Here is an 18,272-nt window from a genome sequence, read left to right on the forward strand (position 1 = left end):
ATTTGACCTCTGTCATTGCCAACAAAGGATATAAAACAAAATATTGAGATGAACTTTTGTTAATGACCAAATGCTTATTTTCCACCATAATTTGCAAAATAAATCTTGCCAAATCAGACAAAGTGATTTTCTGGATTTGTTTTCTCATTTTGACTCTCATAGTTGTGGTCTACCTATGCTGTCAATTACAGGCCTCTCTCATCTTTTTAAGTGGGAGAACTTGCACAATTGGTGGCTGACTAAATACTTTTTCCCCCCACTGTAATTGATACACTTCCGATTTCACAAGTTTTCCAACCTACAAAGAATGGAGAGCTCTGTAATTTCTTTCGTAGTTACAGTTCAACTGTGAGAGACAGGATCTCAAAATAAAAAACAGAAACTCACATTGTATGATTTTAACATAATTAGTTAGCATTTTATTGCATGAAATAAGAATTTGATACAATAGAAAAACAGAACTAAATATTTGGTACAAAAACATGTGTTTGCAATTACAGAGGTCAGATGTTTCCTTTAGTTCTTAACCAAGTTTGCACACACTGCAGCAGGGATTTTGGCCCACTACTCCATACAGATCTTCAGATCTTTCAGGTTTCGAGGCTGTTGCTGGGCAACATTGAGTTTCAGCTCCATCCAAAGATTTTCAATTGAGTTCATGTCTGCAGACAGGCTAGGTCACTCAAGGACCTTGAAATGCTTCTTCTGGAGCCACTCCATAGTTGCCCTGGATGTGTGTTTTGTGTCATTGTCATGTTGGAAGACCCAGCAACAGCCCATCTTCAATGCTCTTACTGAGGTAAGGAGGTTGTTGGCCAAAATGTCTCAATGCATGACCCCATCCATATTCCCTTCAAGTTGTCATGCGCCCTTTGCAGAAAAGCACCCCCAAAGTATGATGTTTCCCCCACAATGCTTCACGATTGGGACAGTGTTCTTGGGGTTGTACTCATCCTTCTTCCTCCAAACACGGTAAGTGGAATTAATACCAAAAAGTTCTATTTTGGTCTCATCTGACCACATGACCTTCTCCCATGCCTCCTCTGGAGCATCCAGATAGTCATTGACAAACTTCAAATGAGCCTGGACAGGTGCTGGTGTGAGCAGGGGGACCTGTGTACCCTGCAGTATTTTAATCCATGACGGCGTAGTGTGTTACTAACGATAATGTTTGAGATTGTGGTCCCAGTTCTCTTCAGGTCATTGACCGGGTCTTCCCATGTAACTCTGGGTTGATTCCTGACCTTTCTCAGAATCATCCTTACCCCACGAGGCAAGATCCTGCATGAAGCCCCAGACTGAAAAAGATTGACAGTCATAGTGTTGCCTTCTCACCAAGCTGCTTGCCTATTGTCCTCTAGCCCATTCCACTATTGTGTAGGTCTACAATTTTGTCCCTGGTGTCCTTAAACAGCTCTTTGGTCTTGGCCATGGTGGAGAGGTTGGAGTGTGATTGAGTGTGTGGACAGGTGTCTTTTATACAGGTAATGATAAGTTCAAACAGGTGCAATAAATGCAAATTAATTATGTAATAATCATACCATTTGATTTTCTGGTTCTAATTTTTAGATTCTATCTCTCACAGGTGAAGTCTACCTATGATAAAAATGACAGACCTCTCCATTCTTTGTAGGTGGGAAAACTTTGCAAAATCGGCAATGTATGGTATCAAATATTGTTTTCCCCACTGTACAGAGAGCGACAACATTGAGTAATAAAGGAACCACCCATAAATGACTAGATATAATTTTATTAAAATATAATTAAAAATCCTATGTAATTTAATGAGAGATCAGCAAGGAGAAACACAAGAAAGGAGAGGGAAACAATTATCATGACAATAGCATTGTTGGGATACAGTACATCTCACAAATATTAGATGGAGAAAAAAATAATGTAACAGCACAGCAATTTATATTGGTCACATGATTAAAATAAGTTCAAGGACCAATGTTAACATGATCTTTTTTCAGGTTAGATAATAATAGGGGTAATAAATACCACAATCCAATAGACATTAAAATCCGGTCGTCATTAAAGGAGTGGTCACAGTTGCAGTGACCCGGTCAGTGGCCCTGGGAGTCTAAATTAAAGGGAATGTTTTTAAAGGGGTTTTTAGAAATAAAAATGTTCGTGATGCCACCTGTGGTATTCGGTCAGGGATGACAGACACTGCTTAAAGGGGTTCTCTGGGGGTGATGGCACTGCAGCAAAGATGGTATGGCTTCCCACATGTGAAGCTTGGTCCCCAGGGCTTCCGGTTTATTCAGCAAAGATAGAGTGGTGCCAGAAGTAATCAGAGGACATAGGGTTGCCAGAAGTAATAGTGGTGCCAGAAGTAATCAGAGGACATAGGGTTGCAGTCTCTTTATCTGTTTACTGGTGATTCACGGCCACAGTCCAGGGTACCAGCAACAGGTGACGGTGAAGTCCAGGCAGCCTGGAAACGTGTTGAATTCCTTTTGCCAGATCAGATTGGGAGCCTTCCACTATGCGAAGTATAAAAGTCACTTGTTGCTTATGGCTTCTTTCAAGGTCCTTTCTCATGCTCTGTTCTAGGACAGTTCCTGCATGGTAGGCGACGCAAGCCATTTTATAGAGGTCTCTATTCACGGTGACTCCGGGCTCTGTATGTTGCTGTACCTCAGGGTGTAGATGTGGGCAAGTTACTTTCAATCTCCTGCCCTCCAGTTTCTGCTGTGGGGCATACAGTCCCACACAGCCTCGGATTCCCGGTGTCCGGTTCCTGCGCTTTAGCATGGAGGGAGCCCAGTCGCTGCTCTCCTCCAGCTCCTCACTTCTCCTGTGCTCCTTCCTCCTTCTCTGTCTCACACAATCTCCAGACTGAACTAACTTCTTCTGCAAGCCAGAATATATATCTATCTAGGAAAGTTCCCCTGAAACCGGATCTAGAGCTCCCCCTTCTGTCCTGGAGTCAGAACATGTTGCATGTACAGATTGCCTGTCAAAGGGATCCTCCTCGTTTCCAGGCATGGCATCACCCTCCCCGAAAGGAAGGTAATACCACTGTGGTAGCCGAACTCCTGGGGTGCCACACATACACACTTTGTTTCGCCATACACCTGCATCTCTGAAACCAATTCTGACTTTAAGAGCCAGAAATGGATGCAGAGATACAGGGGGCATAAAAAAGTTTCCATGTGAAAATTAGCTGGCGTCCCACTGGACTGAAGAACATATACAAAGGAGCAGGACATGTTATACCACCAGCTCTTGAAAAACTAGATTTGAAACATATGTCAATTCAGGATGGGAATGTGGCAACCACTGCTGCTATGGGTAAGCACTGTATTTTACTTTAGGGGCATGAAGATTATACTTGTCATCTGATTACTAGGGCCAGTTGCTTTTCATACAGTTTTATTTCTTATATATAATTACTTTTTATACACATTGCATTTTACTATAGTATTTATTATTTTTCTCCTTTGTATTGTGTTATTTATTATCCCTATTATTGTGCAAACTGATAAAAAGATCATGATAACGTGGTTCCTTGTAGCAACTTTTAATCATTTGTTCATTATCAATTATTGTGCTGTTATGAAATTCCAACTAATATACTGCATTTCAACAATGCTATTGCCAAGATAATTTTTTCCCTCACCTTTCTTGTATTTCTCCTTGCACCTCTCACAAATTTATATAGAATTTTTAATTATATTTCAATAAAATTATATCTAGTTATTTATGGCATGTGCGGTTCTTTTATTGCTCCATGTTGTCTCTCCTTAGAGGTGTTTCTTTTTTATGTATATATCTTTGTTTGGGCGTATTTGACCATATGTTTGTTTTTTTCCAAATACTCATCATAGAGAATTTAAAGGGTTGTCCAAAATTGACCAAATAAATAATGGTTTGGATGTGATTCAAACTGAACAATGGTCTGATCTCACTTCTTCACACTGCTTTGGTCAAGTTACAGGAGAGAGCTTCCCCTTCCAGTGATATGTATGAAGGCAACTGGTTGATTGCATCAGTTCAATAGCTAACCCAGTCCATGAGGGTTGGCTTGGCCACTGAACTTAGATGGACTGTTAGCCCTTTGATACACAATTTGTGTACTGACTTAGGGAGTTGGCTTTGCTTTTTCCTGTATTGAGAGCCAAAATAAAAGTGTATTTCTTGGGGATCAGAACCAGCAGTAAAATGGATAGAAGTTTCAAGTAGAAAGTATTTGAGTAATTTCAAATCATCAGTTCTAAACATTCAAATCACTTCTAATTTGATTAAAGTATTCCTTTAAATGGCCTCTATACTTTCAGACAACTTGATGTCATTTTATAGCTATTGTGCAAAATAGAATCTAAAATTACATTTTAAAAATGATGTTATCTTACTCCTGAAAAATCCCTCCAAAGTGCAATGCACCAGGGAAGACCACTTCTGTCTAATTTGCTTTTCACAGCCTGTTATCAATTGTAATCCAACTCTAGCAGTAGGGAAAGATTTCAGGGAATGGGGACTGGTCTTTGTATCTAAACTCCATCCACCAAAAGCCTATGCATGGGAAATTACACAGCATAAGTATCCCTGAACATTATATACACTGGAATGAGTTTTGACTTGTTAAAATATCTTTAAGCTGTCTTGTACTACCAAATCACATCTAGATCAGCTACATATTTTTTCAGGTTTTCTGCCATATACTATAGTAAATCTGAGGTGTAATGGCTGGCCATGCACTCTTTTGCTAAACCCCATTAACCATTTTTAGAAAAGTAATGCAGCCAGGGCAAATTTTTCCTTCAAATACCCTTTGTGTCAGTGAAAAGATCCACTGGCGGACACAGACAGAAGAAGGGCCTTTTGTAAGAACAATATATGGGCCCTTTGCAGTCATTATAATGCACAATTCCACCCACTTTGGAGGTGGAAATGGGCCACCTAACTTCTTAGGTTGCACCAATGATCATTGTTTAAATACAGAGATCTATTGAGATTATGTCCCTCTGACACAGACATAAGCTACATTTACACTGTCAGATAATCTGCCAGATTCTAATGTTAACGACCCATCGTTCACAATTATTGTGTAATGTGAATGGATTGAGCTACTGAATGATGTGTACAAAATCACACATTCATCCCATCAAGCATGAAATAGTTTAGGGGAGCAAAAAAGATCCTCGTTCAAATTTGATAAATTGTGTAATGTAAATAGAAATTAATTTAACAATTTGATTTACAATAAGGAGGAGTGAAAATTCAAGTCTTATATAGGGTTGATCATGTTCGAAGGCAATAGATTAGTAGCAGTTGGTGCATTGGAATGAATATTCATTATCAAAAAATATTCGATTTTGTACAGTGTGAGTGGAAATGTTTGTACTATACTATATGAATTCATGAATTCATGTATTAAAACAAATGGTATCACATATTGAATTTAGATGTTTACCATGCCTACACTTCAGGACATCTGCATGGAGTTTGTATGTTCTCCTTGTGTTTGCGTGATTAGGAGGGTTCCTATTAAATTGACCACAGAATGTGTCAAAAATAGGAAAAATAGATTGTGTGACCCACTGGAGAAAGAGACTGACATAAATGGTGATAATTTCTATGTATCACTATGGAGTATGTTGGCACTATTCTAGCAACCATAAATATTGTATGTAATATCCAGTTCCAGTATAGATTCTTTCCATTGTATGTGGTTACATGGATCATTTTCTTTTTACTTAACAGCACAGCCAGAGTGGCTCCAAATTATCTCTGACACTGAAGCGAAAATTGATTCAGACCTTCAATGGAACTGTGCAGCATCTGGAAAACCTCGTCCCACGATACGCTGGTTAAGAGATGGAAAACCATTAATGTCACAGGTGAGCAAAGTTTGAAGCAAATATATGTGTAGTATGCGTATGTAAATATATCGTATGTAGTAGGTACATGAAGGGCGGACATACCATTGGTGCAAGCTGCCCTAAAAATAAGGGGTCCCCTAATAAATAAAAGCAGGCAGAATTTTCCATTATGTTGAGCTATTGTTCTTCCACATGGGCCCTCTTCAGTTTGTGTCCGCTCCTGGGTGCCTGCAGTAAGCATGTGGAAGGTCACGTTCTGCTGCATAAATCTCCACAGGCCAATAATAATATAGCACAAGAGTTAATATTGTAATGGTAGTGTTTCTTTTCCATGTATTAACTGAAGATTAGTTAGTCCAGCTTATAAGAAATATGTTTCTACTCTGGAACAGGCAAGAATAGAAGTGAACAATGGGCAGCTGAAAATCACCAATTTAAATCGAAAAGATTCCGGCATGTACCAGTGTGTGGCAGGAAACAAGCATGGCACCATTTACACAAGTGCAGAGCTCACAGTCCAAGGTAAGGAATAACAGAGAGAAAATAACAGAATGCTGTCTTCGCACCACCGAACATTGCCATATTGAAAAAGTTTACCCCCATATGGTCAATTTCTTACTGGTTGCTCCTGGACCTAATTACTAAAAGTGAGAGTATGAAAAACATCCTAGTGCAGCGCCCCAGAGTCCTGGTCGTTGCAGTACTGTCGCTCCGCCGCTAAGGGGAGTGATGGTACGTCTGATGGCACTAAAGGAGTTCACCTGACTAGGTATCACAGTCACACATTACACTTCACATTCTGGCCACCAGGGGGAGCAAAGGTGCTATGTATTAGGCCACTCCTGTTGTGAATTCTGTTCTCGAACTCCCTCCGGTGGTTATGAATGGTACTTCGGCGAGTTCTGTCCATGGACTCCCTCTGGTGGCTGTGAGTGGAGCTGCTGGTTCTGAGGTTCCTTCCTCAGCTGACCTCGTTTAGTCCTAGGCTGGCTGCTCTATTTAACTCCACTTAGATCGTTACCTGATGCCAGCTGTCAATGTCCTAGTACTGGTTCAGTTCTCTCTTGGATCTTTCAGATGACCAGTCTACTCCAGCAAAAGCTAAGTCCCTGCTAGCTTATTTGTTTACCACTGTTTTCTTGTCCAGCGTGCTATCATGATTTTGCCTTGCTAGCTGGAAGCTCTGGGATGCAGAGTGGCACCTCCACACCGTGAGTCGGTGTGGGGTCTCTTTTGCACACTCTGCGTGGTTTTTTGGTAGTTTTTTATGCTGACCACAAAGATACCTTTTCTATCCTCAAGTCTGTTCAGTTAAGTCTGGCCTCCTTTGCTGAAACCTATTTCATTCCTGTGTTTGTGACTTCCATCTTAACTCACAGTCAATATGTGTGGGGGGCTGCCTTTTTCTTTGGGGAATTTCTCTGAGGCAAGTTAGGCTTTATTTTCTATCTTTAGGGGTAGTTAGCTCTTAGGCTGTGAAGAGGCATCTAGGCAGAGTCAGGTACGCTCCACGGCAATTTCTAGTTGTTGTGATAGGATTAGGGGTTGCGGTCAGCAGAGCTCCCACTTCCCAGAGCTTGTCCTGTATTACTAGTTTGCTCATCAGGTCATTCCTAGTGCTCCTAACCACCAGGTCATCATAACAGTACAGCTGGCCCGTAAAGTGTTAATGCATCTCAATAGATAAATAAATAAAAGAAGTTCTGAGACCATTTTTTTTTCCCTCTGCAGTGTGTTTTGTTTTTCTTTTCCCCTAAATCTCTGGGTGGTTCAGGACACAGGTGTAGATATGGACATTCAAGGTCTGTCCTCTTGTGTGGATCAACTCACTGCAAGGGTACACGGCATTCAAGATTATGTAGTTCAGAACCCGATGTTAGAACCCAAAATTCCAATTCCTGATTTGTTTTCTGGGGATAGATCTAAGTTCCTGAATTTCAAAAATAATTGTAGACTGTTTTTTGCTTTGAAACCCCGCTCCTCTGGTGACCCCATTCAGCAAGTAAAAATCATTATTTCTTTGCTATGTGGCGACCCTCAAGACTGGGCATTTTCCCTTGCACCAGGAGATCCTGCATTGCGTAATGTAGATGCGTTTTTTCTGGCGCTTGGGTTGCTTTATGATGAACCAGATTCAGTGGATCAGACAGAGAAAATCTTGCTGGCTTTGTGTCAGGGTCAGGATGAAGCGGAGGTATATTGTCAGAAGTTTAGAAAGTGGTCTGTGCTTACTCAGTGGAATGAGTGTGCCCTGGCGGCAATTTTCAGAAAGGGTCTTTCTGAAGCCCTTAAGGATGTTATGGTGGGATTCCCCACGCCTGCTGGTCTGAATGAGTCTATGTCCTTGGCCATTCAGATAGATCGACGCTTACGTGAGCGCAAAACTGTGCACCATTTGGCGGTATCTTCTGAGCAGAGGCCTGAGCCTATGCAATGTGATAGGACCTTGACCAGAGCTGAACGGCAAGAATACAGACGTCAGAATGGGCTGTGTTTTTACTGTGGTGACTCCACTCATGCTATCTCTGATTGACCTAAACGCACTAAGCGGTTCGCTAGGTCTGCCACCATTGGTACGGTACAGCCAAAATTTCTTTTGTCCGTTACTCTGATTTGCTCTTTGTCGTCCTATTCTGTTATGGCATTTGTGGATTCAGGCGCTGCCCTGAATTTGATGGACTTGGAGTTTGCCAGGTGCTGTGGTTTTTTCTTGGAGCCCTTACAGTATCCTATTCCATTGAGAGGAATTGATGCTACGCCTTTGGCCAAGAATAAGCCTCAGTACTGGACTCAATTGACCATGTGCATGGCTCCTGCACATCAGGAGGATATTCGCTTTTTGGTGTTGCATAATCTGCATGATGTGGTCGTTTTGGGTTTGCCATGGCTACAGGTCCATAATCCAGTATTGGATTGGAAATCAATGTCTGTATCCAGTTGGGGTTGTCAAGGGGTACATGGGGATGTCCCATTGTTGTCAATTTCGTCTTCCCATCCTTCTGAAGTCCCTGAGTTCTTGTCAGATTACCGGGATGTATTTGATGAGCCCAAATCCAGTGCCCTACCTCCTCATAGGGATTGCGATTGTGCTATTAATTTGATTCCTGGTAGTAAGTTTCCGAAGGGCCGACTGTTCAATTTATCTGTGCCAGAACACGCCGCTATGCGGAGTTATGTAAAGGAGTCCTTGGAGAAAGGGCATATTCGCCCGTCGTCGTCACCGTTGGGAGCAGGGTTCTTTTTTGTGGCCAAGAAGGATGGTTCTCTGAGACCTTGTATAGATTACCGCCTTCTCAATAAAATCACCGTCAAATTTCAGTACCCCTTGCCGCTACTGTCTGATTTGTTTGCTCGGATTAAGGAGGCTAGCTGGTTCACCAAGATAGATCTTCGAGGGGCGTATAATCTTGTGCGTATTAAACAGGGCGACGAATGGAAAACAGCATTTAATACGCCCGAGGGCCATTTTGAGTACCTGGTGATGCCATTCGGGCTTTCTAATGCTCCATCTGTGTTTCAGTCCTTTATGCATGACATCTTCCGAAAGTACCTGGATAGATTCATGATTGTATATTTGGATGATATTTTGTTTTTTTTCAGACGATTGGGAGTCTCATGTGAAGCAGGTCAGAATGGTGTTCCAGGTCCTTCGTGCTAATTCCTTGTTTGTGAAGGGGTCTAAATGTCTCTTTGGAGTTCAGAAGATTTCATTTTTGGGCTTCATTTTTTCCCCTTCTACTATCGAGATGGACCCTGTTAAAGTTCAGGCCATTTATGATTGGACTCAGCCTACTTCTGTGAAGAGCCTTCAGAAATTCCTGGGCTTTGCAAATTTTTACCGTCGCTTCATCGCTAATTTTTCTAGTGTTGTTAAACGATTGACTGATTTAACCAAGAAAGGTGCGGATGTGGTCAATTGGTCCTCTGCGGCCGTTGAGGCTTTTCAGGAGTTGAAGCGTCGTTTTTCTTCTGCCCCTGTGTTGTGTCAGCCAGATGTTTCGCTCCCGTTTCAGGTCGAGGTGGATGCTTCTGAGATTGGAGCAGGGGCTGTTCTATCTCAAAGAAGTTCTGATGGCTCGGTGATGAAACCATGTGCTTTCTTTTCTAGAAAGTTTTCGCCTGCTGAGCGCAATTATGATGTGGGCAATCGAGAGTTGTTGGCTATGAAGTGGGCGTTCGAGGAGTGGCGACATTGGCTTGAAGGAGCCAAGCATTGCGTGGTGGTCTTGACAGATCACAAGAATCTGACTTATCTCCAGTCTGCCAAGCGGTTGAATCCTAGACAGGCTCGATGGTCGCTGTTTTTCTCCCGCTTCGATTTTGTGGTTTCGTACCTTCCGGGTTCTAAGAATGTGAAGGCTGATGCCCTTTCAAGGAGTTTTGTGCCTGATTCTCCAGGAGTTCCTGAGTCGGCTGGTATTCTCAAAGAGGGGGTAATTTTGTCTGCCATCTCCCCTGATTTGCGGCAGGTGCTGCAGGAGTTTCAGGCTGATAGACCTGACCGTTGCCCAGCGGAGAAACTGTTTGTCCCTGATAGATGGACTAGTAGAGTTATCTCTGAGGTTCATTGTTCGGTGTTGGCTGGTCATCCTGGAATCTTTGGTACCAGGGATTTGGTGGCTAGATCCTTTTGGTGGCCTTCCTTGTCACGGGATGTGCGTTCTTTTGTGCAGTCCTGTGGGACTTGTGCTTGGGCTAAGCCCTGCTGTTCTCGTGCCAGTGGGTTGCTTTTGCCCTTGCCGGTCCCGAAGAGGCCCTGGACGCATATTTCCATGGATTTTATTTCAGATCTCCCTGTCTCTCAAAGGATGTCGGTTATCTGGGTGGTTTGTGATCGCTTCTCTAAGATGGTCCATTTGGTACCTTTGCCTAAATTGCCTTCCTCCTCTGATTTGGTTCCATTGTTTTTCCAGCACGTGGTTCGTTTGCATGGCATTCCGGAGAACATCGTGTCGGACAGAGGTTCCCAGTTTGTTTTGAGGTTTTGGCGGTCCTTTTGTGCTAAGATGGGCATTGATTTGTCATTTTCTTCAGCTTTCCATCCTCAGACAAATGGCCAAACCGAATGAACCAATCAGACTTTGGAGACATATCTGAGATGCTTTGTTTCTGCTGATCAGGATGATTGGGTGTCCTTCTTGCCTTTGGCTGAGTTCGCCCTTAATAATCGGGCCAGCTCGGCCACTTTGGTTTCGCCTTTTTTCTGTAATTCTGGTTTCCACCCTCGTTTTTCTTCAGGACAGGTTGAGCCTTCGGACTGTCCTGGTGTGGATTCTGTGGTGGACAGGTTGCAGCAGATTTGGACTCACGTGGTGGACAATTTGACATTGTCCCAGGAGAAGGCTCAGCATTTTGCTAACCGCCATCGCTGTGTTGGTCCCCGACTTCGTGTTGGGGCTTTGGTTTGGTTATCGTCTTGTTATGTTCCTATGAAGGTTTCGTCTCCTAAGTTTAAGCCTCATTTCATTGGTCCTTATAAGATTTCTGAAATTCTTAATCCTGTGTCATTTCGTTTGGACCTTCCAGCTTCTTTCGCCATCCATAATGTGTTCCATAGGTCGTTATTGCGGAGATATGTGGCTCCTATGGTTCCCTCCGTTGACCCTCCTGCCCCGGTGTTGGTTGAGGGGGAGTTGGAGTATGTGGTGGAGAAGATTTTAGATTCTCGTATTTCGAGACGGAAACTTCAGTACCTAGTCAAGTGGAAAGGTTATGGTCAGGAGGATAATTCCTGGGTGGTTGCCTCTGATGTTCATGCTGCCGATCTTGTTCCTGCCTTTCATTTGGCTCGTCCTGATAGGTCTGGGGGCTCTGGTGAGGGTTCGGTGACCCCTCCCCAAGGGGGGGTACTGTTGTGAATTCTGTTCTCGAACTCCCTCCGGTGGTTATGAATGGTACTTTGGCGAGTTCTGTCCATGGACTCCCTCTGGTGGCTGTGAGTGGAGCTGCTGGTTCTGAGGTTCCTTCCTCAGCTGACCTCGTTTAGTCCTAGGCTGGCTGCTCTATTTAACTCCACTTAGATCATTACCTGATGCCAGCTGTCAATGTCCTAGTACTGGTCCAGTTCTCTCTTGGATCTTTCAGATGACTTGTCTACTCCAGCAAAAGCTAAGTCCCTGCTAGCTTATTTGTTTACCACTGTTTTCTTGTCCAGCTTGCTATCATGATTTTGCCTTGCTAGCTGGAAGCTCTGGGATGCAGAGTGGCACCTCCACACCGTGAGTCGGTGTGGGGTCTCTTTTGCACACTCTGCGTGGTTTTTTGGTAGTTTTTTATGCTGACCGCAAAGATACCTTTTCTATCCTCAAGTCTGTTTAGTTAAGTCTGGTCTCCTTTGCTGAAACCTATTTCATTCCTGTGTTTGTGACTTCCATCTTAACTCACAGTCAATATGTGTGGAGGGCTGCCTTTTTCTTTGGGGAATTTCTCTGAGGCAAGTTAGGCTTTATTTTCTATCTTTAGGGGTAGTTAGCTCTTAGGCTGTGAAGAGGCGTCTAGGCAGAGTCAGGTACGCTCCATGGCTATTTCTAGTTGTTGTGATAGGATTAGGGGTTGCGGTCAGCAGAGCTCCCACTTCCCAGAGCTTGTCCTGTATTACTAGTTTGCTCATCAGGTCATTCCTAGTGCTCCTAACCACCAGGTCATCATAACACACTCCTCACACTCTGGTAAAACTGGGGGTTGGATAGGAAGTTAGGGAGAAGCTGACTGTGTTTTCCCCTGCAACATCTAGTGAGAGGAGAGCGTTGCTTGGGAAGATTCAGGGGGGTCCCTCTCAGGTGTGGGATCCTGACAGTGGCCTAGCAAAACGACAGATCGTTACGGAGCCGTGCCTGCACCTCATTGCGGCGGCATCTTAAGAAAGGACATAAAGCGAAGTATATTGTGGAGAAGTGAGAAACGAGATCACAGCACAAAGGAGAAAGAACCAGAAGGAGTCGGGCCCCTAAGATCGTGGCAACATCCTTCTGAGGCGCGTAGCCGGTGGCCGGAACGCCGAGGAAGTATTAGGCTCTACGCATTACTTCAAACCCACGGCAGGACAGTTAACTTTAACCTAAGTTAAGTTAAGTTAAGTTAACTTTCACCTAAGTTAAGTTAAGTTAAGTTAAGTTAACCTAAATCACCTAAGCAGACAACGGAAGCAATTGTGGGAGAGGGGCGTCTCTATTGTCCCAGAATAACTCCAGGCCTACCCCGTCATACGGGTGCGTCCTATCCATATCATCTGGGGGACGGAGAGAAAGAACATCAGAAACAGAGATAACAGTTGTGAGGACTATCCTGTGGTGCTCAGCAGGGAAGTACTACAACACACAGGCGCTAGTAGGTAGGCACTGATTTCCACCTGCAAAGGGAACTCTGGATGTGCCTTCGGGCCTGCCAGTCTCAGCCAGCCCTGTTAGCAGTGCTCTGGATTGTGGATCCCAAAGCCTTCAGTAAAGACGTAAAGAGACTGCAACCCTGTGTCCTCATCATTTACTGTGACTTACACCTGCACCTTCATCTTTAATTGGGCACCCCATAGCAGGGCCACGGACCGGGTCAGGCCACCGTGACATCCCCAGAACCGAGAGAAAGACCCGGTACTGAGTACCCCGCTGCCCTGCGTCTGGGGGCCGCTCCACTAGTATAAGACTAAAGTCAATGCTTAGTATTTAGTATGTTTAGAAAATGAAAATATACATTGTATGAATCAACAGGGGCGCCAATGGGCGGGCCTTGTGACGTGCTTCCGACAGGTGCGTGTCAAATGCAGCTGTCAGTGATTGACAGCGGCATTTAACTATTTAACAGCCGCAGGTGGATCTCAGATCTGCCCACAGCTTTTAGAGGCACTTGATGACTGATTAAATCACGCATAAAATGTGGGGAAAGATGCGGGCTCAGCGTCAGATCCTGCATCAAAGTCAGGGACACGGCCGATGATATAAATATATGCAGCGCCCCAGAGTCCTGGTCGTTGCAGTACTGACTCTCCGCCGCTAAGGGGAGTGATGGTACGTCTGATGGCACCTAAGGAGTTCACCTGACCAGGTATCACAGTCACACATTACACGTCACACTCTGGCCACCAGAGGGAGCAAAGGGTTCTATGATTAGGCCACTCCTCACAATCTGGTAAAACTGGGGGCCGGACAGAAAGTTAGGGAGAAGCTGACTGGGTTGGAACCAGGCAACATCCTGTGGCAGAGGGTGTTGCGGGGGAAGATTCAGGGGGGTCCCTGTCAGGGGTGGGATCCTGACAGAGGCCTAGCGAACAGGACAGAACGTTACGGAACCGCGCCTGCACTTCATTGCAGCGGTATCTTAAGAAAGGACAAGAAGCGAGGTTTATTGTGGAGAAGTGAGAAACGAGATTGCAGCAAAAAGGAGATAAAGCCAGTAGGAGTCGTGCCACAAGATCAGCAACATCCTACTGAGGCGCGTAGCCGGTGGCCGGAACGCCGAGGAAGTAATAGGCTCCAAGCATTACTTCAAACCAATGGCAGGGCAGTAAATTATAGGTTGGCTGTCTCACCTAAATCACCTAAGCAGACATAGGGGGCAATTGTGGGAGAGGGGCGACTCTAGGGTCCCGAAGAACTCCAGGCCTACCCGTCATACGGGTGCGTCCTAGCCATATCATCTGGGGGATGGAGAAAGAACATCAGAACAGATACGAGTTGTGAGAAATAACATCAGAACAGACACAACAGTTGTGAGGACTATCCCGTGGTGCTCAGCAGGGAGGTACTACAACACACAGGCGCTAGAAGGTAGGCACTGATTTCCACCTTCAAAGGGAACTCTGGATGTGCCTTCGGACCGGCCGGTCTCAGCCAGCCCTGTTAGCAGTACTCTGGATTGCGGATCCTGAAGCCTTCAGTAAAAAGGTAAAGAGACTGCAACCCTGTGTCCTCGTTATTCATCACGACTTGCACCACACACCACCATCACATCTTTCATTGGACGCCCCTTAGCAGGGTCACGGACCGAGCCTAGCCACCGTGACAACCCCAGGACCGAGACAGAGAGGCCCGGTACCGAGTACCCCGCGGCCCTGCATCTGGGGGCGCTCCAAACTTGGAGTCACGAACAGGATCTACTTAAGCCTGAAGAATCAGGTCATGTGTGCCTGGGAACTGTGTCTGAATTGTGCTTGAACTGTGACTTATTGCAAAGACTGTGTATTGCCACTTGCCGCCAAAAATTCCCGCCAAAACCGCCGCCATTACAGCGCTAAGAGGAACGCAGGAGAAGAAGAAGGGCATGGATTTGTGGGCGTGAACAAGCTGAAGAGCGCGAAAGACAATGGCCGCCCAGTCTAAATATTTCTGTACCTTGAGGACGTGTCCGTCAGCAGCCGAGATCCGCCTCCTCATCCTCAATGGAGGGCGGAGACAAAGAAAAAGAAACCACCCACAAAGGAGAGAGCGGGAAAAGGACAAAGAAGAAGTCAGCCACGTGGAGGACGCCATGGCCAGCCACCCGGAGCATGGGGTCGGAGCAGAGGACTCCCCCAGCTACCCGGAGGGGCACCGTAACCAGGCCTCCACCGCTGATACTGATTTCCTGCAGGCTGGCGTGGAGGAGCTCAGCGACCAACTCCTGCGGACGCAGCTGAGTACTGAGGCTGGGTGGAAGAAGACCTTCATCGGGAGCCTCACCAGAGGCCTGTCGGCAGCCTCATCTGGTCCGGAGCAGGAAAGAAGTTCCAGCGCTCCGAAGCCAGAAAGCAAGGCCCTGCCGGGAAGCGAGATGCTGCAAGCAGAGATGACAACGTCGCAGCGCAAGGCTCCGCAACCAGTGTTCCAGATCCCAGTGGAGGTAGAGCAGTCCGGCACCGGAGAGACCGCATCTGAAGCAGGTATAAAGGACGACCCTGCCCTGACGACCGACACCACTCCAGTGACTGCTAGTGCCACAGCTGCTGACTCCGTTCCAGTGACTGATCTTGCAGCAGCCGCTACCTCTGCTGCAGCAAATGCCCATACTCAAGCTGCGCAGACCTCCATCGCTGCGCATGATTTAACCGTACATTAAATACGGATTAACGGCGTTTGTCCAGCACTGGGTGTAACCCTGGACCTCACTTTTCCCAGGCCAAGAAGGGTTAAGTGCCAGGTGCAGCCCTGGAAGCTGTCCAACTAAACCTCGGAACCACGAGTATGTAAATAGTTAACTGTTTGTTTCCCTGCTTTTTGCTGCTAATACCCGACCAGGGTTATTCTTAAAGGGATCCCTTTGTTTACCCGGGATCCCTATTGCTTTTTATTTTTGCTATTGTTTTTCTTTTTCTTTTTGCTTTTGTTCGTCAATGTTACAAAGACTGCCGAATCATGGACGGTGAATGGTTCACAAACTGTATTGTAAATAGTTCGCACCTTCTTAAGGGTGCCCCTTACTGGTTTTACAAGAAGGAGAGCTTTGTGAAGAGACTGTTCCTGAGTGCAGCATGGAAGCTCTTGCCTTCACTGGACTTGCAGATAGAGAAAGTCTGCACTACCTCAAAGAGACTTGGTTCCTTCTTAAAGGGAACGTTCACTAGTTGCACTTAAAGTATAATGTTGCCTTAAAGAAAGTAAACGGTAATAATGTTTTACATAGAAGTAGTATGTAGTTAGCTAGATAGTGATAGAAATTGTTTAATGAAGAGTTGAAAGCTGAATGTCAATAAAGTAAACCCGTAGGGGTTAGTTAGTAAGTCCTCCTGAGAGCCATAGAGAGATGGTTAATTGATCCTGTACTAAGAAAAGAGGCAGTAGGCCTGGGCAGATAGACAGGCGGTCCTGCATATGAAAAATCAGAAAAATAAAGAAAAATTTAAGTTATATTTTAGAGTTTTATAGTAAGCCTTTAGTGGGTTCAGCTTATACGCCCTTAAAGGAAAAGTTAAATTATTGTTCAGAATTTGCACTTAGTAGAATACCCGGCTGGGTAATAGAAGTTATTTATAGTATGTTATTTAAAATATTTAACCACGTTTTGTTTGTAACGTTCAAGAGTCCTAACCTCCCATAAAGGGAAGCACTGTTATATTTACTTGTTTATTGCATTTCAAAATTTTGTATGTCTTTTGCTGACATGTATTGTTGTTTTCTTCCCAGTCCGGGAGTACTGGATTTAACCGGGGGGGGGGGGGGAGTGCAGCGCCCCAGAGTCCTGGTCATTGCAGTACTGACCCTCCGCCGCTAAGGGGAGTGATGGTACGTCTGTTGGCACCTAAGGAGTTCACCTGACCAGGTATCACAGTCACACATTACACGTCACACTCTGGCCACCAGGGGGAGCAAAGGGTTCTATGATTAGGCCACTCCTCACAATCTGGTAAAACTGGGGGCCGGACAGAAAGTTAGGGAGAAGCTGACTGGGTTGGAACCAGGCAACATCCTGTGGCAGAGGGTGTTGCGGGGGAAGATTCAGGGGGGTCCCTGTCATGATCCCTAGTGGCTGAGGATCACAAATAGATAAGCAAGTGATTAAACTAAGGACGAGCTCTAGGGAGATGGTAACTGGACTGATCGCAAATCTGAACCTATCCAAAACAACTAGAGGTAGCCGGTGAACGTGCCTAAAAAATTCCTAGACGTCTCGAGCCAGCCTGAGGAACTAGCTACCCCTAAAGAGAAAGAAAGACCTCGCTTGCCTCCAGAGAAATAATCCCCAAAGATATAGAAGCCCCCAACAAATATTAACAGTGAAGTAAGAAGAAGGCACATACATAGGGATGAAATCAGATTCAGCAAAAGAGGCCCACTAGTACTAGAAAGCAGAAAATAGAGCAGGGGTCTATGCGATCAATAAAAAACCCTTACAAAATATCCATCCTGAGATTTCAAGAACCCACACACCAACTAACGGTGTGTGGGGAGAAACTCAGCCCACTAGAGCAACCAGCAAGCGAGGGAATTAAATTTTAGCAAGCTGGAACAGAAAACATGATAAACACTGCTGATCAAAAAATGAGCAAACAAAACTTAGCTTATCCTGGATGGACTGGGAGCAAGGTAGTCAGAAGGAATCTGAGTAGCACTGATTACATTGACAGCCGGCAACAAGTGAAAAAAAAACAGAGCTATATAGGAACCTCCCAGAGGATAACGAACCAGCTGATAGCCAGAGACCAGCAGGATAACAGACAAAGCCACCAGGGGGAGCCCAAAGCAAAAGTCACACCATACCACCAGTGACCACAAGAGGGAGCCTGAACACAGAATTCACAACAGTACCCCCCCCTTGAGGAGGGGTCACCGAACCCTCATGAAAACCACCAGGGCGATCAGGATGAGCCACATGGAAGGCACGAACCAAATCGGTTGCATGAACATCAGAGGCGACAACCCAAGAATTATCCTCCTGACCATAGCCCTTCCATTTAACCAAATACTGGAGCCTCCGTCTAGAAATACGAGAATCCAAGATATTCTCCACCACGTATTCCAATTCTCCCTCAACCAG

The 18,272-nt window shown here is 45.1% G+C and overlaps 1 protein-coding gene across 2 annotated transcripts in view; it reads left to right on the forward strand.

Annotated features, from left to right (window-relative positions):
- The window catches only part of CNTN2 (contactin 2), a 94,439-nt gene that overhangs the window by 47,455 nt on the left and 28,712 nt on the right, over positions 1-18,272 (forward strand). For both annotated transcript variants that reach the window (XM_077295069.1, XM_077295070.1), the window contains exons 9-10: positions 5,713-5,849; positions 6,224-6,353. In XM_077295069.1, the coding sequence (XP_077151184.1) occupies positions 5,713-5,849; positions 6,224-6,353 (267 nt within the window). The remainder of the gene's footprint in view (positions 1-5,712; positions 5,850-6,223; positions 6,354-18,272) is intronic.

The sequence above is a fragment of the Ranitomeya variabilis genome, chromosome 3 (assembly GCF_051348905.1).
Source record: "Ranitomeya variabilis isolate aRanVar5 chromosome 3, aRanVar5.hap1, whole genome shotgun sequence".
Lineage (NCBI taxonomy): Eukaryota > Metazoa > Chordata > Amphibia > Anura > Dendrobatidae > Ranitomeya > Ranitomeya variabilis.